Here is a 23,265-nt window from a genome sequence, read left to right as displayed (position 1 = left end):
CATCTTGAGGAGGATTAAGTCACATAATGGAGAGCTATCCTGGACACTTGATTAGGCACACCTGTACGAAAATGACGGCTGCCTCTTTCAAGTCACGCTTGACTAAAGTGTGCGTGCGCGCGCTCATCCTGCTGTGAAATAACGATGACGCTGATTAGATGTAAGAAAAGGCTGATTAAATATCTGACCGAAATCACGTGACTGGGTTCTTTGTCTTTTAACAGCACTTTTTAATTGACTGATTACAATCATAATTGATCACAACGATGACACTTTTAATCAGATTCGACACTCAAATTATTATAAATAATGATATTATGGAACAACAACGACCGCCAGCGGTGAAGTACAATACTTACTACACCATACAATAACGCTATCAATGCCTTCACCATCTGACTGTATTTCACATATTTCTACTCACATACTGTATACGTCTATAATCTGCAACTACTTAGTTAGTCCATTAGGGGTCAGGCTTTGCTAACTACTGTATTTCTCCCCATCATTTCTAAATAATGCACTTTATGTACTTTTCCTAAATGTGTGAATTTTATCATTCAGTAATTGTATTTATGAAATTTATCTCAGTGAGTTATTTATTTTTGCTGATTAATTACTCACGTTTTTAATGGTTTCTTTGTACTTCGCTGTTTTTCATTCTGTCCCTTCTGCTCCTCCCGAACATCCGTAGTTGATGAGGGTGGAGAAGAGTACAGAAGAGAAGACATTTATTTTATTATTTTGTCCTTCAGGTATGTGCTAAAGTTTTATACTCACTTATGTTACTTTTCTTCAATCACTCTTCCCTCCTCCCCACTCAGTTACTTACGTTGGCCACTAGTCGGCAGTGTTTGTATTTTCCATGTAAATTGTTGAAAAATAATGCGATGTTAACATATTGTAAATGTAATGCCTGTATTTTGTATATATGAAAAACACAATGTGCTTGGCATTGATGAGTGTGCAGAAGAGTACAGTAGGGAGCACATTTATTTTATTCTTTTGTCCTTCAGAATAAACATGAAAGCCACCCAATGAGTGTCCACCTCTTGGTCTACACACCTCCTACTACAGAAGTCCATATAGAGCTGCTGACAACTGTCACACGGGCGCCGTGGCCCGTTACATAAGCAAAGTCACTCGAGTCAGTACTTTCATGTAAGGTGGTCTAACCATTTCTCACATAATGAGCTGTTTAACTTATTTTTTAAGTACGTGACCTTTATATGTTTTGGGAAAATTAGTGTACAAGCTTTTGTCTGTGTGACCTTTAAATAACGACATGCCTCTTTTCCCAATTAAATACGAGGCCACACGATTTCAAATGTCCCTAATGTCTTATTAATGTTTGTGTCGATGACATTTAAAGGAAAGTGTTTTTATTTGAGTGAATGTTGTTTTTTGTTTTATGTTTTGCTTTTAACGTGAAGACTAACCCATCGTGCTTCCGGTGTTTTTCTTTACCCCTTTGCAGCCAACAGCTCTTCCAATGAGACTTCAGTCACTCGCCAGCTCACAGCGATTAACAAGTGACTCTGACATGACGGAGTAAGGACATCATCGTTTGAGAGTATAAGGTTAGTGAAGCTTCGAGTCGACATTAATGTTTTTTTTTTTAACTCAACCTCAGTATGACGCCTCAATGGGCTAGCTGCATGCTAGCAGTGCCATCCTGAGGATACTCTTCACAATAAGACGCCGGCTCAGTGTGAGGCTTTGTTATGGTAATTACGACGATAACGGCTAAAAATGATCGTTTTTGGATTCATTGTGATCGCTACATAGTTTGCGCACCTTGTCAGCTATTCATTTGCAGTTAACGTTTGTCGACTAGTCGGTCACACCATTCAAACAAATGCTCTGCCTTGTTACTGACGTCCACATTTGAATTAAAATGAAAGGGGGTCTTTATTTACAGTATATGCAATTTAGACTGGTCGAATTCATCAGCAGATCACTACCACTGAGCAATGTTTACCAAAGGCAATCAATCTTGATAGCTCGTATATAATTGACAAGGGAGAACGATTAAAATAAGAGCACATTAATTTGTTAATACCAGAGTTGTACTTCATAGATTATTGTGTAAAATAACGACAGGAAGTCAGAATTTTCTCATTCGCGCTCAAACCGTGGTATTTATATCGCTAAGTGTAAAACGTTTTATTTTGAAGCAGTGACTTCCGTCGAGTTTGTTCACTCCGCTATAGATGTGTTTTGAATAGAGCTGCTGAGCACTGCGGTGTTTGTCGTCCTCACTGCTTCGTCACCTCACACCTTTGAAGGACCGATCGCTCGACGCTCCACTTGACGCCCATTCTGTATTTTTAATTGTGTTTTTCTACACAAAGCTGATGGGATTTGGACGTGGAAATGAGCAGTAAGCGGCAGCCTGCAGGGAGGCGATAAGACTGGGAGGGGAGATGCCCTTGACTGTGGGGGGAGGAGAGGGGGAGGCAAGTGTAACAGTGTGATCCCGTTGGCAGGGCAGGCGGGGATGCAGCATCTCTGCAGCCTCCGCAGGCTCACTTCATCCCAGCAGCAGCAGCCCAGCGGAGGACTAGGACAAACCGCAGCCTGGTTCTGGAGCTGCTGCCGGACCTGATAGGAGGCCTCGTCCCGGTGGCAGGAGATAAAGAAAGGTGCAGATAAGCTCTACTAAAAGCTGACATCATGGCCAGCAGCCTGTGAAGCGCTCTAGACTTGGACCTGGGGGACACAATAATGACAGAGCAAGAGGAGGCTGAGTTGTCCGTGTCTCTTCACAAGGAGGACGGGCTGTCCAGCGAGACGGAGGAACCAGGTACGAACGTCAAATGTCAAAGTGTTCCCGTGTTAAACCCAACGCCGCCTCCAGAGGAAACCTTACTGTCTCCTTCGGTGTCCATCATGGCAGAGGAGAGCTCAGAATTCATCCAGCTGCCTGCCAACATGGATGCCGGTGACGCTGCCTCCAGGACTGACTACCTGCCCAAGGCAGGCAAGTCGGCGCTGAACCGGCCCGGCTCGTACGCGGAGACGTCGGCAGTGCTGCGTGGCAAGAAGGTGGTGAGGAGGAAGCCCGCGGGCTACTTGTCCTCCGGGCTGGCTAGGCTGGGCGTGCCCAGCAGGAAGTACTTGGCGCTCATCCTGCAGGACTCGCGCTGCTTTCTGTTCTGCATGTGCTACCTGACCTTCATCCAGTCCCTCATGGTGTCAGGCTACCTCAGCAGCGTCATCACCACCATCGAGAAGCGCTATAGCCTCAGGAGCTCCGAGTCCGGCCTCCTGGTCAGCTGCTTTGACATTGGCAGCCTCCTGGTGGTCGTCTTCATCAGCTACTTTGGTGGGCGGGGTCAGAGGCCTCGCTGGCTGGCAGTGGGCGGGGTCTTCATCGCCGTGGGCGCCGCCCTTTTCTCCTTACCTCACTTCATCTCCCCACCCTACCAGATCCAGGAGGTCAACTCGTCCTCGGCCAATGAGGGTCTTTGCATGAACAACAACACCAACGGCAGGGACCGCGTGGACATCAGTTCCTGTCCTAGGGACCAGGAGGGCAACGAGCACAACCTCTATGTGGCGCTCTTCATCATCGCCCAGATTCTGGTTGGTATGGGTTCCACGCCCATTTACACGCTGGGCCCCACCTACCTGGACGACAACGTCAAGAAGGAGAATGCCTCACTTTATCTAGGTAAGCTTGGACAGGAAATGGTCACCTCACAGTTCCTATTTGGACCAGTCACCCCCTGCTGGCCACTGAATAAAACACAAGCAGAATTATAGCGCGAGATTATCGTACTTAAGCCCCATGGTACCTATTCATCTTGGCAAGGCTCTACTTGCTGTTGACACTTTTCAGGTGTAGAATAAACACACATGCTAATGTTAGCTTAGCCTGATTTAGCTAACGCTACAACCAACCAGTTTGGTTTTGTGTCCAGATGGCAAAACAGAATTTTTAATTGCTTTTTACTCAGTATTATATTGAGGCCTATGTTCTCTTTTCCTCCGCATACTGTCATAGTGTCTTTTCCACAAATTACTTTCTTCAAACTTCTGGCTGTTATCGCCAAATGTCATTCTTTGTCCCACCATTAAAAAATGGTGAGGAGTGTTCACCCCAGTAGCCTCAAACAAGCTGAAGCTTAATCAAAGCAATAAACGAGGACAGAAAAGGACAAGGAAGGCGGGGCTTACATTCCTGAACATGGACAACAAGAGAGGTCTTTCTGGTGGAGTAAAAATATACTAGATAAGTGTTGACATTGACATGGAAAGTCCTCATTGGTGGTCTCAGGAATGTAGAAGTGTTGTGGACGAATGAGACGTTGAGGACTAAATAGACAACAGACTGTTGTGTCTTCGTCCTCGCTAAAGTCACCTGAGAGCATTTTTGCTGAGCAGGACGACTACAGCATTCCTTCAGCTGTCTCTGGGATGGAGGAATGCTGGCTGGAAGACGTGTTGCATTCAGGGACAAATATATGAACGTACTTAGAACGCAGTGATGTTTGGCTACAAATAATAATAATAAATAACTTTATGTAAGTTGTGGAAGTGAACCGTCACTAAAATGGGACCCGCACCACCAGCGCCGCACAAAGGGTCAACTGTGTCCTCATAGTCCTCTTATGCTCTTAGCCTACTTAGCTTTATTATTGTGTTAGAGACACATGATGTCTTTAGTCAATCTGTCCACTCAGCAGCATCGCCATGGCGATGGACCACAGCTCAATTCATTTATTCTCCACATTCACTTTTAGCAAGGCCGATCGATGGATGGCTCGGAAAAGCATCGGGGGAATTTCATGGCTGTGGTCCAGCTTAAACAGTCCCAAAGTTATTTTAGGTTAACATCAGAACATTTTAGTCAGGAACCATCAGCCAGTGCGGGTCAGTCTGGCTGTGTCATTACAGGTTGTCTGATTGGACCAGGTGTGAGTGAGAAGTTGTGAGACTTCCATGTGGGCAACTTGCTGTCTGCTGAGAGGAACATTCTGTCTTTGCCTCCAACACGGCTATCGCCGTCAGCTGTGGGCCAAACATTCCGCTCAGTGGCGGCCTGCTATGCAGTAGCCTACATATGAGCTCATGCCCAAAGGCGGGAATAACTGAGCACAGGCCTGCTTTGTGAGTCCGATGAGAGACCCTCTGTTTGTCTGCCGTGTGAGAGACACGCTTGACGTTTTCATTGCGCTCTCAGCCCATGTGGGTTTAACACCATAATCATATACAACTCATAGTTACACAAATGAAGTAACACGATGTAGTTTGTAATGACCCATTCAAACCAGCACTACCTGCTGGTGTGGAGGGTCATGGCAACTCACATGTGCTGTTGTCTTAGCTGCTCGGTGCGTCTTTGTGCTGGCCAAGTGGAGCATCTCCCCACACAAACCATCATGTTACCACAAAACAACATTTGTAAAATTGAATGTTACATCTTTTGCTATATACTGTTATTAACATAGATATTTTTACAAAACACGCAAGGCAAACTGTCAAGTTAATATACCTCATTAATAATGAAACTGTGGCAGAATCGTTCTTTTTTATGTCAGGAAAAGATGCGTTAAGTGGGCCAAGAAGCAATTAAGTTGTGTGTGTGTGTGTGTGTGTGTGTGTGTGTGTGAGAGGGTGACTGCTATCAAATTGCATTATGGGTGTTGGGTGTGTTACTCTTAGCAATCTAGCATGTTTGACTTGTGCTGCATCCTTTTTTAACGAGTATTTTTTGTTGGTTGAAATGATGATCAACTAAAGATCAACATCCACTCCCTTGGCACTTCATTAGTAACACCTGCACAACACCTTTTTCAGAAATTCTGCCTTTGTAAAAGCAGAATGTTTGCTAATGCATCTGATTAGACTTATCACCTAATGAAGTGTCCCATGAGTGCGAATTGGTCAGAATCTGTCCAGGAGAAATGTGTCAGGGCGGGCCGCCAGATCACACATTTCACGGCGTGTTGGGTCCTGATGTGGGCACTGTTGACCCGCTGGGAAGAGGTAAGGAGACAGCGCTGTGTCAGCAGGTTGCCGTGACAACGCCACGATGGCACACAACGTTTCATTGTGTCTTGTCCTTTCATGTCGGCCCGACCTGACCGGCCTCCGCTGTCTGTGTCTCCAAACTCTTGGTCACATGACTCCTCGCTCAGCAGAAAAAAAAATGCAGCTTTGCTTTAACATCCCCAGCGGAGGCTGAAATGGACCGTCATCCTTTCAGAATAAAGGTCCTGTTTATTATTGTTTGTATGGTTGTTGGTCATTTTGCTGGATTTGGGCCTGGGGGTGCCGGTTGACATGAACTCAAGGAGCCGAGCTCTAAGCAGGTCAGTCAGTGGACCGTGATTGACGACTAATGATGGCCATTGTGTTGTAGCTACCACACACCCTGCCCCTTTTTGGCCATCAAGTCACGTTTGCTCATTGAGCGCTCAGGCTTTACGCGATCTTAGCACTCATGAACTCTGACCTCTTGATGTGGTCCAGACAGATGTCAAGAGGTCACCTGATCCTCCTCATGGGGGCAAAGGTCACATGGCTCAGAGTAATGATGAGCATCTTTCACGTAAATGTCCAACAGTGTGAAAGATCATCCTCATCATCATCTTGCTCTTTCCTGTCCATCACACATCCATTTGTCTCTGCTCAGCATTCCCGCAGTGATTTTCCCGCTTCTATTTTATCCTATCAAGCATCACGTTGCGTAACGCCTGCCAGGCTGGGGTTTCCCCTCTCCTCCAGCAAGATGAGGGATTATCCTGCATGCTGCTGGGCCCCCTTGGAAATCCCTCAATCCTGTCTCTGTGTGCTTCATCATCATCTTCCCTGATGATGTAATGAGACGCGAGGTCAGGAAACATGCGTCCAAGCAGTCGCTTTGTCTGTGAGTAACTGCACTGCTGGCGTTCCGGGAATATCTTTGAGGAGGATGACTGCACTCAGGGGTTGTCTGGAACAATGACAAACACTTTATTAGGTAGGACATGCAGTAGAGCAGGGAGGTCTTTTTCCACTGAGGGCTACATAGAGAAAAATTGAAGGGTGTTGGGGCCACTTTGATTTTCTTCACATTTTAATGCATTAAACATGCTAAAATGGCCATGCTATGACAAAAACTGAGCAAAAAAGATGAAAAGCAAAACAAATATGTTTAGAAATACAAATGAACCTTCTTCTGTTGCTTCTTGTTTGTGTTTTTTTTCTGTCACAAGCAAGGCGGAGCCGCCTGTGACTGCATTTAACCTGCAGCAGCACAGGCTGCTCACTGAGAGAGGCGGTATGTACTTTCATGATAGTCTTCAAAAGTGTCCAATAAGACCATTAAAAATCACTAGATTTGTCACTAATTGCTTTCTTGAAAAACAGAATCTAGAGGTCTGAATACTCGCTAAATATAGCAACAAAATGTCTTGAAGATTGTCAGGTTTGAATATTCTATGAAGACACAAGAATCTAAATAAAAGTATGCAGAAATGGAAGATAACCATGTCAACAAATTAAATAAATTAAAAAATAAGTTTGCACCAATCGATCTGAAAGAAAAAGGTATTGAAAGTTAATTAATGCTTTTCTTGTTCAAGCCTGTGAAAACGACCCTAATGTTGACATAATTGCCGACAGTAAATTTAAATGTTAAAAAAATATTTGCTGCTACAGCGTCGCAGCAGCAGTAACACACACAAAACACACACACACAAAAAAACATAAATGGCTCCCAGGCCGCACTTTGGACATTCAAGCATGAATAGTTGTTTGTCAGTATGTGCCCTGCGATTGGCTGGTGTCCAGTCCAGGGTGTGCCCCGCCTCTCGCCCGAAGTCAGCTTGTGTAGGCTCCAGTTTACTTGTGACCCTAATGAGGACCAGTAGTATAAAAATGGATAGATGGATGGAGAGAAAAGCAATGCCATAAAATAAGATGTTTCAGCAAAGTTGTTGTCTTTACTGCTAAGTCATGGTCAGTATTCCCAGTCATTCCCGACATTTGGCTAAAAACACAGCAACGGCATGACTTCCTGTTGGTCTTTCCCAGGTGGAGCGGCTTTGAATACTCGCTAAATATAGCAACAAAGTCACTAATTTGGCAACACTGATCCCTCCTGTTATGTCTTCTTACTCTCTGGTAGACCAGGTGCATATGAGGTGTGTTAAGAAGCAGAGTTACAATGCCATCTACGGTACAGATTTGGAACAACAAGCTACATTCACAGACAGTCCCATTATAATGTGTTTATGAGCAAGGGCGAAGAGGTAGTGCCAAATCTATTTGTGGCGCACCAAATTTATTTGTGGCAGGGCACCGCTAATACATGAATATATGGGAAACATAGATTATGAAATAAATGAAAAGAAAAAAACAACCTGCATTTCAGCAAAGTGACTCTTGAAATTGTTTCTTCCTATTATTGTTATTATTATGGCAACTAAATCACCTTTTTGGCTTTTAACATACCCAAAAACGTACCAAATCTTGTGAGCATGCGTATCCTGGCTGAAATGCACATAATCATCGCAGAGCTTATAATATAAGACACATAGGTAGTCTGCCATTTTGTGGGGATTTGGGCCAGTTGTTGTCTGTGTGATGCTCTAATGCTGTCTATGATTAATTAAAAAGAATTAAAAAGAATAGGTCGCTGTGGGCCACACTTTGGACACCCTAGAAAGAAGAATTCTGTCTTATTTCCATATTTGTCTTACATAGCTGCTACTTTAATGAACCCAGTGCTCCTGGTGCTTTTAGCTAACATTCCCACTGGACGTTGACCACCTGACCCGATGTGGGCTTTCAAGGCCGGCCAAGGAATGTACGCCTTTAATTCCCTCTAATTGGAGAAATCTTATTGCTAATGCTCATGTGACCCGCATGCATTCACACAGCCTTTATTGTCCTCCATTACTGTTGGTGGAGAAGTTATGTAACATATTAAACACATTAAGTTTGTCAGTGACATCCATATTGATGGTCCTCTCACTTACCAGTGGTCAGAACTTCATCATAATTGTTACGTATGATGAAGATTACATCCTGAAAGTCTGCGTAGATCACTTGAAATGAAATGAAATGAAACCTCCACCCCATCAACCTCCTGTAATGTCCTTGGAAGGATCATAATTTATATTTTTGTTCATGGCTCTTTTGTTCAAGTTGAAGCATCTTGCAGCCATGACAGTCTTCTTCTCTCCTCATCATTAGCCATCATGTACGTGATGGGAGCGCTAGGTCCGGCCGCCGGCTACCTTCTGGGGGGTGTCCTCATTGGCTTCTACGTGGACCCCAAGACCATGGTCAACATTGACCAGAGTGACCCCCGCTTCATTGGAAACTGGTGAGAATTCCCAACCATAGAAGCAGAAAAAGAAAATGTGACACAATGAAATAAGGCAGGTGTGGCCAAGCTTTTTCCAGTGAGGGCCATGCACAGAAAAATTGAAGGAAGGGGGGGCCACGCTGATACATTTTGTACATTAAAGATTACGGATGTCCGATAACATTGGCCAATATTGGCATAAAATGAGATACATTGGTGCCTTGGTTAATGTCATTAATCCATTCCAGAAGGTCAGACTCAAACCAAAACAGACTCTAACCAAAGCAAATTTTCCCATAGAAAATAATGTAAATCCAATTAATCCTTTCCAGCCACCCAAAAATGTTAACACAAAACACATTTTATAGTTTTACATGCAAAAATAATTACAAATAACAAATGAATGGACAACTCAACATTTAACATCACTTTTACCTAGTTTTCTTAAATAAAAAAAACAGGGTACGACATTATCAGTTCATATCTGGATAAATTTTTCTGCCGACAATGATTTTGGCGCTTGAGTGATGACGAGCTGCACACTGTCATACTTTATACTTTTTGCATACTTTATACTATACTTTGCACAATGTTTGTGGCACATAGAAATGTGCAGCTTTCCAAATGGTATTGTTACCATCATTTTCTAACTGGATTCTTATTTGTGAATTTATTCAAAAGAGTAACCCTCTCTTAGTTGTTGATAGTGGGAAAGCACGTTATTTTAGTTGACTATTGGTCATGACTTTTTTAAATGACTTTTGTTGAGGCAAAATGTTCAAAATAACTTGTATTCCATATTGTAGTATTTGTCCTATTTCACATAAATTTTGTTTATTTGTGAAATGCATCCAGTGGTATCACAGTGAAAGAAGCAAAATGTGTTCATTCATTACACGAGATGTAACCTGACATTAGTCTGTGGGAAGAGCAGCTCCCAATATTGGTATCTGTTGATATCAGCATCATTGGACAATATCGGTATATCAAAGCCAATATTGCGCATCTCTAGTAAGGATACTAAAAGCAATCCAATGTACTGTAGGTCAATATAGCTATCTGAACAAAACATTATAGGTCACAAAGCTAGTTAGTGTAATACAGTGGAACCTGATTATGTCGACAATAAATCAAATCAGCTTTTTCTTGGCATGTAAAAAAAAAAAAACGAAGATGCTAGAATATGCACTCCACACAATGCGGCTTGCTAACTCTTCTTCTCACTTGGGTTGGCTGTAATTGGCAGGCAAACGCCACCACCCCCTATAGGCAAAGCCCTGCATCACAGCTAAGAACCATTCACAATACTCCAGACCTGCCAAAATGTATCAATTTTTTGCACTCTGCACATATTTTGACCCTTAATTACCGTTGTAGGCCTCGCTGCTCTCCAAGTATGCATTTTATTGCGTTCGGTTTGTGTCTGAAACCTGAGTCCTAATTACATAGTGCGCTTGAACGCGTGCTACTCGTGGAGTACGCACAAAATGTCTTGAAGATTGTCAGGTTTGAATATTCTATGAAGACACAAGAATCTAAATAAAAGTATGCAGAAATGGAAGATAACCATGTCAACAAATTAAATAAATTAAAAAATAAGTTTGCACCAATCGATCTGAAAGAAAAAGGTATTGAAAGTTAATTAATGCTTTTCTTGTTCAAGCCTGTGAAAACGACCCTAATGTTGACATAATTGCCGACAGTAAATTTAAATGTTAAAAAAATATTTGCTGCTACAGCGTCGCAGCAGCAGTAACACACACAAAACACACACACACAAAAAAACATAAATGGCTCCCAGGCCGCACTTTGGACATTCAAGCATGAATAGTTGTTTGTCAGTATGTGCCCTGCGATTGGCTGGTGTCCAGTCCAGGGTGTGCCCCGCCTCTCGCCCGAAGTCAGCTTGTGTAGGCTCCAGTTTACTTGTGACCCTAATGAGGACCAGTAGTATAAAAATGGATAGATGGATGGAGAGAAAAGCAATGCCATAAAATAAGATGTTTCAGCAAAGTTGTTGTCTTTACTGCTAAGTCATGGTCAGTATTCCCAGTCATTCCCGACATTTGGCTAAAAACACAGCAACGGCATGACTTCCTGTTGGTCTTTCCCAGGTGGAGCGGCTTCCTGCTGTGCGCCGTGGCCATGCTCCTGGTCATCTTTCCCATGTTCACCTTCCCCAAGAAGCTGCCCCCCCGACACAAGAAGAAAAAGAGGAGGAAAAAGCTAAGCTTGGACGAGCTGTCCAGCGACGACGACGTGCTGAAGGAGAAGAGCAACAACGGCAAGAGCCAAGCAGTCACCTCGTCTATGGGCTTTGGGAAGGACATCAAAGGTAAACTTGGCCACTGTTTTTCAATTCAACTTTATTGAGAATACATGATCACATAAAGTCAGCCAGCAAACAAGGGCCGTCTCTTTTCCTGTAGACCTTCCGAAGGCGGCTGTGAGGATCCTGAGCAACGTCACCTTTTTGTTTGTTAGTCTGTCTTACACGGCTGAGAGTGCGATCGTCACCGCCTTCATCACCTTCATCCCCAAGTTCATTGAGTCGCAGTTTGGCATCCCCGCCTCCAGCGCCAGCATCTACACAGGTTGGTGCACATTAGTGGAGAGGTTTGAAGCACAGTATGTGTTTTAAACATGATCTCCTCCCCCTTTGAGGTGTGATCATCGTGCCAAGCGCAGGCGTGGGCATTGTGCTGGGCGGCTACATCATCAAGAAGCTCAAACTGGGCGCTCGCGAGTCAGCCAAGCTCGCCATGATCTGCAGTGGTGTGTCTCTGCTCTGCTTCTCCACGCTCTTCATCGTGGGCTGCGAGAGCATCAACCTGGGTGGGATCAACATACCGTACACTACCGGGTAAAGTCAAGACACACTGCGAGTGCGGTCCCAAACTGACGTCGTCTCAGCCTCGTTGTCAGTGGCGGTCCTTGTCGGACCATCTGTGGCTCATGTCAGGCAGGAAGCAAATGTTCGCGTCACGACGGGGTAACTTGATAGCCCGCCAGTGCATGGAGGCGCTTACACGGCGGCCATGGAGCCAATCCAAGAACAGCTTTGAATAGAGAATCTTTGGCAGGATGCCCTCCTTGTTCTCGCTACTCTTTCCTTCCTTTTCCATCATCTCTTTACTCTTCCTGCGTCCTGCTTGAACACCTCATTAGAGAGCCAATTAGAGACTTTAATGGGGCGCCTACATTTCAATTATTATGATGTATTGTTTCATCATATCACACCTAATACCAAGGAACTAATGTTGCAGGAAAGTACAGTCATCCCTCGTTGAAACCCTAGTCACGCTAGAGGCGGAATGAAACGGAATTCCAAATATTCGGACCCATTCTTGTGGCCGGCCCACATGTTTTGCTCATGCTAAAAACTTTCGAAGTGGGAAAATATCGAACAGCATTTGACAGGTATTTTACCTGCACTCTGCGTTCTAAATATTCTTATGGTATTCCAACAGCATTCCAAAAATTCCAATCACATTCAAGGGCGAACCGAAGCGAGAAGCCACTGCCAGAATGTCTCCAAATGTGCCTTGAATTAGCTGGAATACAGCTGGAATGCATCTCAATTGCTGGAATATATTTAGGTATTAAAAGAATTCACTTCGAATGCCATCATAATCTTTAAATTTGTGGATGTCGAAATGTCCCAATTATCTCTTGAGTGAGTCTGGATTAGGGTTGGGCATTGAGTCTCGAGCATATATGGGAACTGAGACTAACATTGCGATTCTCTCGGGATTGTTCATATTTTTTTTAGGGCTGTCAATTGAATAAAATACTTAATCATGATTAATGACATTTTGACCATAGCTAACTCATAATCACAAACGGGAAAACCTTTTATCTATAATAAGTAGGGATGTAAATCTCTTTGTGGATAACGACATCAAATTTTATGTAAAGGGATATCAATTTTGGAAATATGGGCCATTATTTTATTCATTTTTTTTTCAAATAATATACAGTTAGAAATCATCCAGTTTTTGAATATTTAATGCAAGCAGCGATTTGTCCCACTTTGTTTGACAGTCCTTGAATGCACCTTCTTTCTTTCACGTCATATTTGCCCCCAAATGCTGATACTACTCTATGTGGTTATAAAGGTAACATTTGATGACCTTATTGAGTGCTAATGTTCATATTTGTACATACACAACCTCTCTGGAAAAACAAATCCAGGCTCATACTGGTAGATGGTGGGTCTGTATTCATTTCGTGTTTTTAATTCGATGTTGTTCTGTTCTAGTTTTACACAATGCATAATAAATTAGATCGCTATAATGTATGTATGTTTTATTGACGTGTTGATGACTAGATAGTGCGCAGCTAATGCTAGCGCTGCTAGCTCTATATTGACAGAAGCCCCCACATAGCTGCCTCGGCTAATCCTGCCGTTAACTAGCAGCTTGTACACAACTTTTAGCTTGCAGTTCCAAGTAAAAAAATCAACCGAGAGACTGTTCGCATCTAAAAAACAAAACAAAACACTCATTAGTTGGGACACTCATATGCCAAGGTACCACTATAGAAATGACAATTAAAAAAAATACAGGCAGTGCTTTGGTACCTTCCCGCGTTTCTGGCAAGTCAACAACTACGTGGTGACAATTCCACACACAGCAACAGTAGCTACAAATAACTTGGGTCTTGTTGCGAGAGCCATCTGCCAGGGCTTTGAAGCTAAATATACCATTTCAAAATACCTCTTTTTTTCTCCCGCTTACAGCTACACGGTCACCGGTGCTTCCTCAAACTACGGCGGCGGCCAAGGGACGTGTGCACGTTAATCGCGCGTTAAAAAAATTGTGCAGTTCAAGGAAACTTTCGTTTGACAACCCTAATGTTGAAATTACCATTCCTAGTTTCGATGTTCATGTCACAAATAGCCGCGAACACCAACGAAGAAGAAGCCGGCAAGCACCAACGAAGAATGAAGCAGCTAAAGTTTGGTTTACCCTAATAAAAAATAGCGGTTGGCTCAGTGCAACATTTGCAACGGAGATTGAATGCTGATTAAACACCTCCGGATTCATGGTGCGGCAATAAGAATACTTCGTCTTTGATGTGCTACGTCGGACTTCCTCGAAGCATTCAGAATCATGGAAGTCAAACAATAAATAATGACTATCTCATGCCAATGTAACCGAGGGTTTCAGGGTGCCCGCTGATGTGGAAGTTCAGTGTAACTAAAGGAAGGGAGCTGTGACTCTAGGAGGTACAGTAAATTTAGTCATGTGCACAGCTAGTCTCATTTAGCAACAGTCAAGACACCTTCTCAACCCACACAACACACTTCTGGTCTTCAAAATAAGAGCTCCGTTGGCTACATCCTGTTTACTTATAACAAAAGGGTGTCGTAAAAAATAGCAGCAACATTGAGGCAGCAAACAAAGTATACTAGTGCTAAGTGATAACATTAGCCCGTCTACTTTTCATAGACATCTTTTACAAGTTGTTTGACTGTGCATGTTTAAGTGGCTGCAGCATCACACACTCACTAAAACATAAACAAAAGCATATGTGGGAATGTTTTTTTTCATTAGCTTTTCACAAGTAAACATCTTTTGTGAAAGTGTACTCCTGTAGAAAGAAACTTCATAACATTTATATTCAAGTTGAATGGTTTGATGTTTATATACTGGTTTAAAATAGCCCTGTGAGAAATTGATAGTGAAGTTGATCAAAAAAAGTTTATATCTTGAAAACAATTCATGGAGAAGTTCAGACATTGCATTCAAAAATAATTCTGGTTAGCATTTTCATTTAAACCACGCAAACTTTCGTGAGCCTTACTCTTAAAAGCATCGGAATCGAGAATCGTTAGGAACCGGAATCGAAATGAGGAATCTGAATTGGAACTGGAATCATTCAAATTCAAACAATGTTCAACCCTGGGCCGGATGTAATTTGGAATACCACATAATCACGTATAAACTCAGCCAGCTGCCACTCAAATGTCAGTCACCATTGAAGCATTGCCTCATTCAGATCACGTCATGCCGCCCAGGAAAAAAAGGTGAGGAACAGCCGCCGGGTTGGACAAGGCATAGGTGCTGCAACCCAAGAAGCCCCTGAAGAGCCAGCTCCTATTCCTGATGATGCTGCACGTTCCGACCAGACTTCACGTAGCAATTGAATGTCACTCATACGGCGTTCGAGTGCTTTCTAAATATTCAGACAGCAGTCTAACAGTATTCTTAATATTCCTGCTGTGTTCCAACTACATTCGAGTCGAATGTGAAAGAATGATTCAAAACAGGTTTGAAACATAAGCTAAGTATTCGAATGGCATTCTTACGAAGTAGTAATTCTCTCCGGAATGTGGCGCAAACCTTTTTTTTCCCAGACGGTTCTGCTTGATTTGTGCTCATTCTGAATAAGTGTGACGGGCAGTTAATTGGTTCCAAACCCAAATGTGATAGGTGAATTTACACGAAGAAGGATTTATAAATGGAATATTTTTATATTTAGAGCATAGAAAACCTATTTAGGACCTTCTAAATACCGGTTTTAACATTATTAGAACCCTCTACACTTGTAGCCACTAATGTAAAATGGCATTCTTATTGAGTAAAAAAATACACTGTGTGCACAGTTATTGGTCAATTTGCATTATTGAATGGGTTGAGAAAAGTAATGAATAGTAAGCATGTTGTTGCTCCAGGCCTACGCTGACCATGACGCAAAGGAACCTGACGGGCGGTTGCAACGTCAACTGCGGCTGTAGAATCCATGAATACGCTCCGGTTTGTGGCTCTGATGGCATCACCTACTTTAACCCCTGCCTGGCCGGCTGCAGCAGTGTGGCTAATGACAGCAGCGGCGTAAGACATTACCAGCTCTGTTCTTCTACTGCTCACTTTACTCCTAACATGTCAAGACTGATCACATTATGTGGCCTCCAGACCCGTAACTACTCAGACTGCGCCTGCGTCCAGAGCCGACAGGTCATCACGCCATCATCAAGCGGGCCGGGTAGCAACCAGCTGCAGCTGGTCATCGTCAAGACGTACCTCAACGAGAACGGATACGCCGTGTCTGGGAAGTGCGACCGCACCTGCAGCACCCTCATCCCCTTCCTCATATTTCTCTTCATCGTCACGCTCATCACCGCCTGTGCTCAGCCCTCCGCCATCATCGTCACACTCAGGTACCTTTATACTGTTCATACTGTACTGATACTTTAACCTGGCAGCTAGCTACAAACATCCTTTTGTGGGGCAGTGAATGTTTCTTGTCAGAAAATGACTTGAGTAAAAGTAGCTGAGTCTCAAACCTATGATATGTATACCTAAGCACCTAAGCACGGAAAGTAAAAGCACATGTAAAAAGTAAATGTCTCAAAAATGTAGCGCAGTAAAAGTATCTATTTTCTTTTGAAAATATACTAAAGTCAAAATAAAAGTTGGCCCTGTGGCCCTGACAGTAAAGAAAGTAAAGTACAAACATTTTTTTTAAAACTCCTGGAGTTACTTAAGTTACACTAATGTGGAGGAACACTGAAGCTGACAAATAAGAGCAGGGTCTCAGGCAGGAGGCGGGCTCTAAAAAGACAGCAGTGCTAAAATGGTAAGTTTGATGGCATGCTAGCTGCTAACATGCTAAATGCTGTGTCTGCAGGTCAGTCGCTGAGCAGGAGAGACCGTTTGCTTTGGGGATGCAGTTTGTTCTCCTCAGGACTCTTGGTGAGAACAACACTCATTTAGCTCCAAGAGAGGGTCAAAACATGAGAAACATTATGATGCAGTGTACCAAATGAAGTGTCCTGTCAGTGTATGTGTCCTAACTTATTGTTTTTGTCCTCCCTCATCTTATCTCTCCTCCACCCGTCTTTCCTGTTCTCGGCTCAGCCTACATCCCAACTCCCATTTACTTCGGCGCAGTGATTGACACCACGTGCATGTTGTGGCAGCAGGACTGCGGCGTGCACGGCTCATGTTGGGAGTACGACGTGACGTCACTGCGCTTCGTCTACTTTGGCCTGGCCGCCAGTCTCAAGTTTCTGGGCTTCCTCTTCATCTTCCTCACATGGTACTCCATCAAGTACAAGGAGGAGCGCGTGGAGCGCTGGCTGAAGCGCCACTTGTCGCCCGTCGACACAGTGGGCAGTCTGGTGTGTCACCCGGGGGGCCACAAGGGCCATGCCCGCACACGCTCCTGCCCAGTCAACATCCCCAGGAGCGACCATGCCATTCCCCCCGCTGGCGTGCCTCCACGCACCGGTGCCCTCAACCGTGGTGTCAGCACCCAGAGTTGCCCAGGCAACGAGCTGAAAGCAATAACCCCGCCACCTCCCGCCGCAGTTGCGGTATCACCGCCCGCGCCGGCCCGCTCTCTGGAGCAAGTCTCAGTCCGGGTCTGACTTTCATTTTTAAGAGGCGGACCTGAAGCCAATCAACTGAGGACTTGGACCGCGGTGGTTGGTGCCTACCGTGGCAAGGAAGCTGGCTGATCAAACGCAAGCATCAATGGACAAGGACTCATGTTGGACACTGGAGACACGTGATGGACCGCTGCTTAATGAGCCACCACGGCGTACGTCCATTGCTCTTGATACTCCGCCCCCTTCAAATGGGCTCCACGTGCAACTGGGCTCCATGTGCCTTGTGTCACCTCACAGCACCTGCACCCTCTCAGGTGTACTGTGGCCCCGCCTACACATACCTCAATTCATGCTGACCGCCCACCTCACCTCCACCCGCCTTTCCCTGGTGCGTTTGATTCCCTCACCTTGAAGACTGGTGTTCATGTGACCAATGGCACGGTGCACGACAATGCTTGGTGGCCATTTTGAAGACACTTGAACTTACTGGCTACTCCCTGACACAGTGACATAATGGAGGCAGGAAGTGTGTTCCACATCCATACAATGCTCCCATACACCCACTCCTACAACCACCACCACCACACATACGTACGAGATTAACGGTTTAACCTGGCGAAAAAAACGAGGTGCATTTTTCCCACATTCCTAAAGCCAACACAGGCTGTGGGGAGGGGAATTTGGGGGGGTGTTCATCAACCAACCACTAGTTGATCAGATGATGGGAGGGAAGGCTAGCTTCCTCAGTGATTGATCATGTGATCACATGTAGTTTAGCTCAACAATCCAAAGAAGTCATTGGCTTCCCGCTGATGAAAAAAATGTGAATGTTTTTAGTATTCCTCTCCTTCTTTGATTCACTCCCTATCGTCACGGGCATATACACGCACTGTTTACTAACTCGCTAGCATCCCTCATGTCATAGCATCGCGGGCCACAGGGTCACATGATTCCAGAGGAAGCCCAGCTCGCCACTAAATCTGTTAAAGGAGTTTGTTTTTTAGGGTCACTGTGGCTCGGTGTACCTCTACACACCTGCTTCAATGCACATCCTCTGTTGCTTGGTCCACAGGTTTGAAGCTGTGCCATGACGTCACATTAGTGTATTTGAGTTGTCGCCCGTCAGTTTTGGTCTTCTGTCGACACCTGCTGGTGACGTTTACAACTGCAATGGCAACTAAAGCACCAAATCAAAGGCTGCGTCTCAAATGGAATACTTGCGTCAGTGCACTTGAGTACGTACACTGTGTACAATATGTACTGATGCAATGATAGTGTGGTGCGTTCCCAAAACCTTTACTGTCTTTGTACACTCACCGGAAATGAGAATCATAAAATTTACGTTCTTCTCCTTTACTTTTTAATGGTGAATTGCAATCATATTCTGTAGCCCCCCTCCCCCTCCCCATTCCGTTACGGAGCAAAGATGGCGTATATTGACGGCGCTAAGTGTCGTCTGCACATACCATTTTGAGTGCAACACCCGGGTACACACAGTGCAATGGCGTCTATTGGAGGCGCTAAGTGTCATCTGCACGTACCATTTTGAGTGCAACATCCGGGAACACAGTGCACTGCAATTTAACGTACTTCAGTGTGAACGCGCTTATGTATTGACTTAAGTGCACCAAATGAGACACAGCCAATGACTTTTAATGTCAAGATTTGGTGGAACTACAGAAGACTGTCCAAGCATTTACGTCTAAAATGAGTAGACTGAGACATCAGTTCCAGGCCACAATGAGCTGGTGTCATGTGACCATCAGGTTGATGGTGAACATGGAGCGCTACAAGCAGCTTACGAATCAACCTTTTTATTATCAGTATTTTACAGTCATGACCTGTCAGTAAAATGTGAAGAAAGAATAAAGCAGTGTTCTCATTGTCTTCATGATGTCCTCAGAGGATAAGCACATTGTTTTTTGTGAAACACACTTGCAGCTCATGCATAAAGACAACTTCACAGTTCACATGGTGACCTCTGAGATTTTTATTTTGAAAGGCTGCACATTTAATTCCAGCCAGCTTTTGTCTTTCTTGATGTTCATGTTGTATTTTGAAGGTCGGCTGCAGGTTGAGTGGAGAACATCTTACTGGCCTCAGCGTCTTCCCTTCTTCATGCAGAGCAAAGCTTAACTCCTCTAAGAGCTTATCAAGTAAGCCAACATCAATTCAGGACTTTTATTCCATCAACGTCCTCTGGCGCCTCTGTTGATATCAAGAAAGGTTTTTGTGTGTGCACATGTGCGACATTAAAATGTCACAAAGTGTAAGGCAGTTTTCCCTTCAAAATGTCCTCTTAGGACATCCTGACAGGAAGACAAAAAAGACGTAATCATCAGTAAAGAATGTCCTCCCAGCATGCATCAGTGCCAGAGTCCTTGTTTGTCATCCAGGTCCTCGTCAGTATCTGCAAGAACAAGAGAAGCACACGTGAGCTCATTGTGCACGTCATGTGCGCTCACTGAACTTCCACTAGGGGGGAGCTGACCTGCCACGGACTCTGGCGGCGAGTAGAACTGTCCATCAGACATTGGTCCGGGACACAAGAGAGGCGCTCGCTCACTGGCGTCCAAGATGGACTGGTACCCTGTGAAGGCGTGGGGACATATGATGTGGTTGCTATGATGACAAGGGGACACTGTTGCGCCACTAGCATGTATGATGGCAGGTGGGCCGCGTCAGCCGTGGTGGTCTACTTACTGTTTTCATCTTCAGCCTCCTGAGGAAGAACCTTGAAGTCCAGTAGCCATGTTTCTATCCAGGCCAGCACAAAGGAGATGATAGGCAGCAGGTACCCAAAAGCCCCCTGAGACAGCAGCTGACACACAAGCAAAAAGATAAACAGATGTGTAGTAACGGTAATCACTTCACGTCATTTTGTTCTATTTAAGAGTTAACTGCTGAGCACATTCAAACCTTTTGCAACCCAAAACAGCAGCACCAATTGAGGCACTGTTTTAAGGTCAGAGCTTGGTTTATTTTGGTTACAGTAGGGGAACAAAATGCTAAACATAAAACGGCTTAGCTTTTGTGTAGAACGGCTTTAATGATTTTTCAAATGACACAAAACTGCGGGCAGGTAATTCTCCAATAAATCACATTTTGTAAAAACTTGTTTATTATGATTTTCATCATTTACAACTGCAGCATTTTTCCTTTTTCTCCAATTTTCTCATATTTAACTTTATTCTTGTAAAACTCCAACTTTTTTGCCGTAAAATTCAGATTTTTGGTTCTTGGTTTGCGTACATTTGGTAGTTAGCGTATCACGCACGTTTTGTCGTGTTATTAGTACAAAACAAATTGACGCTAACCAAGGTTACATTGTACATCTTTGTAAAATTGCCACTTTTTTCACACACTTAGGCTTTTTTATTGTTTGTTTTTTTCTTTGTAAATGTTTAACTTCCTGTCCTTCACACCTCAGTACTGAACCAAATGTTCCTTACCAAAAGCTACGATTACGATTACGAATACATATACCTTTACACCACTATTATTAAAGGGATAGTTCAGATTTTTTTTACATGAAGTTGTATGACATCCCCATCAGCAGTGTAGTCCATTAACAGCGACTCACCCCCCACTTGGTCTCCTAAATCCAGTTCTGGCTGGAGTTTGTTGATGAAGAACGTAGTTCCAGGTAGTTGCTGGGGTTTCACAAGTAATAAGTTTGGCTTCTCAAAACAATATGTGTTGAAAAGAGTAATACATTTGCATCACAAAAATCAGACCTCACAAATCGCGCTGCGTTCCATTTGTCTCCCGCCGTATCCCTGCACACTGTCACCTTTCCATTTTTGTGTATGTGACGAAGACGTTTGCGTCTTCTTCCCCTGTGGAACATACACGTACACAAGATGGCAGGGGCGCTCCGTCGCGGAAGTAGATGTGAGCGTCTTCGTCACATACACAAGAATGGAGAGGCGACAGTGCGCAGGGATATGGCGGGAGACAAATACAACGCCAAGCGATTTTGTGAGGTCTGATTTTTGGCATTTTTGTGATGCGAATGTGTTACTCTTTTGAACACATATGTCATTTCATACAACTTCATGAAAAAAATCTGAACTATCCCTTTAATGATGATAATAAACGTACCTTGGATAAAATTACTTTGACAATCAGGAAGGCGCAGCTTACTGCTGTGGTGACCTGTCAGACAGAACCAGAACCAGAACCATGAGTCACAGTGTGAGTGATGTTATATCTTAGTGTAATGTGGTGTTTGTCAGCACTGACCGCGATGGCCCACCAGTGACGCAGCCTGAAGACGGCGTAGGCCAGGATGAGCGAGGTGAACCTGAACACTGCTAGTAGCTGTGAGAAAGCAAGTATAGGAGAGGAGACGAAACAGGAAGTGAGAGCAAATCAACACGTGTGTGTGTGGTCACGTGTTTTCATCAAGAACAGCCTTACAAAAATGTCAAAGAAAGAGGCGTGGTAGTTGTAATGAAGGACTTCTTCATCCAGCTGCTTCGGAATGCCGCCGTTCACCTGGTGGACAAAATGTGTTTTCATTGACTGAACACAAGTGCAACTTTTCATGCCGTGTTTCTCACGTTGAGCTCAATGATCCAGAGCAAGGTGATGAACAAAAGGTCAAAGGTAACAAAGAGGCAGAAGGTCCTCCTGACGTCGGAGATGCACTTCTTCTCCGCCGCTTCATAGGACTCCACGTGGGCCGACATGGGCGTGGAGTTGACGGTCACGCGGACCGCCGTCCTGGAGTCGGCACTGCTGCTGCATCGGCTGTCCATTTGACCACGCCCCCTTCTGGCAGGGCCGGCCCCGCCCGCTGGTGTTTGTGAGAGGGTGATTCAGAAGGTCACACTCTTATTTTGTTCGCTGAATGTGCCATCTGCAGGCTGCAGGGGAAAGACAATAATATGTTATGACATCCCAAAAAAAATCATAGCACTTACTTTATTGCCACCTTATCTAATGCTATGATATGCTGTGATGTATTAACATGCCTATTTGTCCTACTTGCATGTCTTTCTATCAACTCAGAAACGTCATATTACTAATATTAATAATGAAGACTAATTTTGTGTTTTTTCATCTTTCAGACATCATTTGTGAGGGAACGTGAAGAATAGCTTCTTAAATCAACTGAAGGTAAGGAAGACACACTGAAACATCATTTCCAATAAAACGTGACAAACGTTTCTTTACACAATCTAATCGTGTTCTCATGCTGTTCGTACGCTAACAGCTTTCAGTGGGCCGAAACGAAACAGAAAGAACTTAACAGAAACCATCGTCTTGTTGGTATCAAAGATACCAACACGACCAAATGTCATCTGTACCTTATAGAAGACGCTCACTGCTCCCACCTAAAATATGTTAGTTCTAGTTTGTGAAATCAGTCCTCAGCAGGTTCAGCTGAATTGGAGCCCAAACGCAGCAGAAACAAGAGTAATTTGTTTCCGCTCTGGCTGCTTGAACCGGAAGTGGGCGCCGCGGTGCATTCTTGGATATGAAGTTTAACGTCGGTATGCTTCGGTATAGTACTGTATACAGTCAGTCAGCTGACACAAGAACTATTATATGACTTAGCATTTTTATGAGAGAAAGAATTATTTAAAAAATATCTATTGAAAGTAAAAATAACAAT

General features: G+C 44.0%; 2 protein-coding genes across 5 annotated transcripts; one reads left to right on the top strand and one right to left on the bottom strand.

Annotated features, from left to right (window-relative positions):
* Positions 1–54: 54 nt before the first annotated feature.
* On the top strand, positions 55–20,477 carry slco5a1a (solute carrier organic anion transporter family member 5A1a). 4 transcript variants are annotated; one of them, XM_054767184.1, is made up of 13 exons: positions 55–160; positions 695–755; positions 1,017–1,161; positions 1,478–1,580; positions 2,495–3,676; positions 9,190–9,322; positions 11,419–11,639; positions 11,734–11,898; positions 11,969–12,167; positions 15,984–16,143; positions 16,225–16,469; positions 16,940–17,004; positions 17,170–20,474. In XM_054767184.1, exons 5-13 carry the CDS (start codon positions 2,728–2,730, stop codon positions 17,679–17,681), a joined length of 2,649 nt encoding a protein of 882 aa, XP_054623159.1. In that variant the 5' UTR covers positions 55–160; positions 695–755; positions 1,017–1,161; positions 1,478–1,580; positions 2,495–2,727; the 3' UTR covers positions 17,682–20,474. The 4 variants fall into 4 exon arrangements, with proteins under 4 accessions (XP_054623159.1, XP_054623158.1, XP_054623160.1 ...); XM_054767183.1 differs by having other exon boundaries at positions 2,490–3,676; XM_054767185.1 differs by lacking the exons at positions 55–160; positions 695–755; positions 1,017–1,161; positions 1,478–1,580 and having other exon boundaries at positions 1,591–2,806; positions 2,900–3,676; positions 17,170–20,477.
* On the bottom strand, positions 19,609–23,093 carry stard3nl (STARD3 N-terminal like). The gene is made up of 8 exons (XM_054767189.1): positions 22,958–23,093; positions 22,208–22,513; positions 22,065–22,142; positions 21,888–21,965; positions 21,747–21,800; positions 20,346–20,463; positions 20,134–20,232; positions 19,609–20,052 (listed from the first exon to the last, which is right to left on the bottom strand). The coding sequence occupies exons 2-8, from the start codon at positions 22,403–22,405 to the stop codon at positions 20,009–20,011; spliced, it is 669 nt and encodes a 222-aa protein (XP_054623164.1). The 5' UTR covers positions 22,406–22,513; positions 22,958–23,093; the 3' UTR covers positions 19,609–20,008.
* Between the last annotated feature and the right edge of the window lie 172 nt (positions 23,094–23,265).

Source organism: Dunckerocampus dactyliophorus, chromosome 2 (genome assembly GCF_027744805.1).
Source record: "Dunckerocampus dactyliophorus isolate RoL2022-P2 chromosome 2, RoL_Ddac_1.1, whole genome shotgun sequence".
In the NCBI taxonomy this organism is placed as follows: domain Eukaryota; kingdom Metazoa; phylum Chordata; class Actinopteri; order Syngnathiformes; family Syngnathidae; genus Dunckerocampus; species Dunckerocampus dactyliophorus.
Note: the sequence above shows the minus strand (reverse complement) of the source record. Positions and strands in the feature narration are given on the sequence as shown.

Coding starts and splice junctions, on each gene's coding strand:
- slco5a1a (XM_054767184.1), top strand. CDS start 2,728: ATGACAGAGCAAGAGGAGGCTGAGTTGTCCGTGTCTCTTCACAAGGAG. Junction 3,677..9,189: donor GAATGCCTCACTTTATCTAG/GTAAGCTTGGAC, acceptor CCTCATCATTAG/CCATCATGTACGTGATGGGA. Junction 11,640..11,733: donor CTTTGGGAAGGACATCAAAG/GTAAACTTGGCC, acceptor CTTTTCCTGTAG/ACCTTCCGAAGGCGGCTGTG.
- stard3nl (XM_054767189.1), bottom strand. CDS start 22,405: ATGGACAGCCGATGCAGCAGCAGTGCCGACTCCAGGACGGCGGTCCGC. Junction 20,233..20,345: donor GGAGGCTGAAGATGAAAACA/GTAAGTAGACCA, acceptor ACGCCTTCACAG/GGTACCAGTCCATCTTGGAC. Junction 20,053..20,133: donor GCCGCCAGAGTCCGTGGCAG/GTCAGCTCCCCC, acceptor TTGTTCTTGCAG/ATACTGACGAGGACCTGGAT.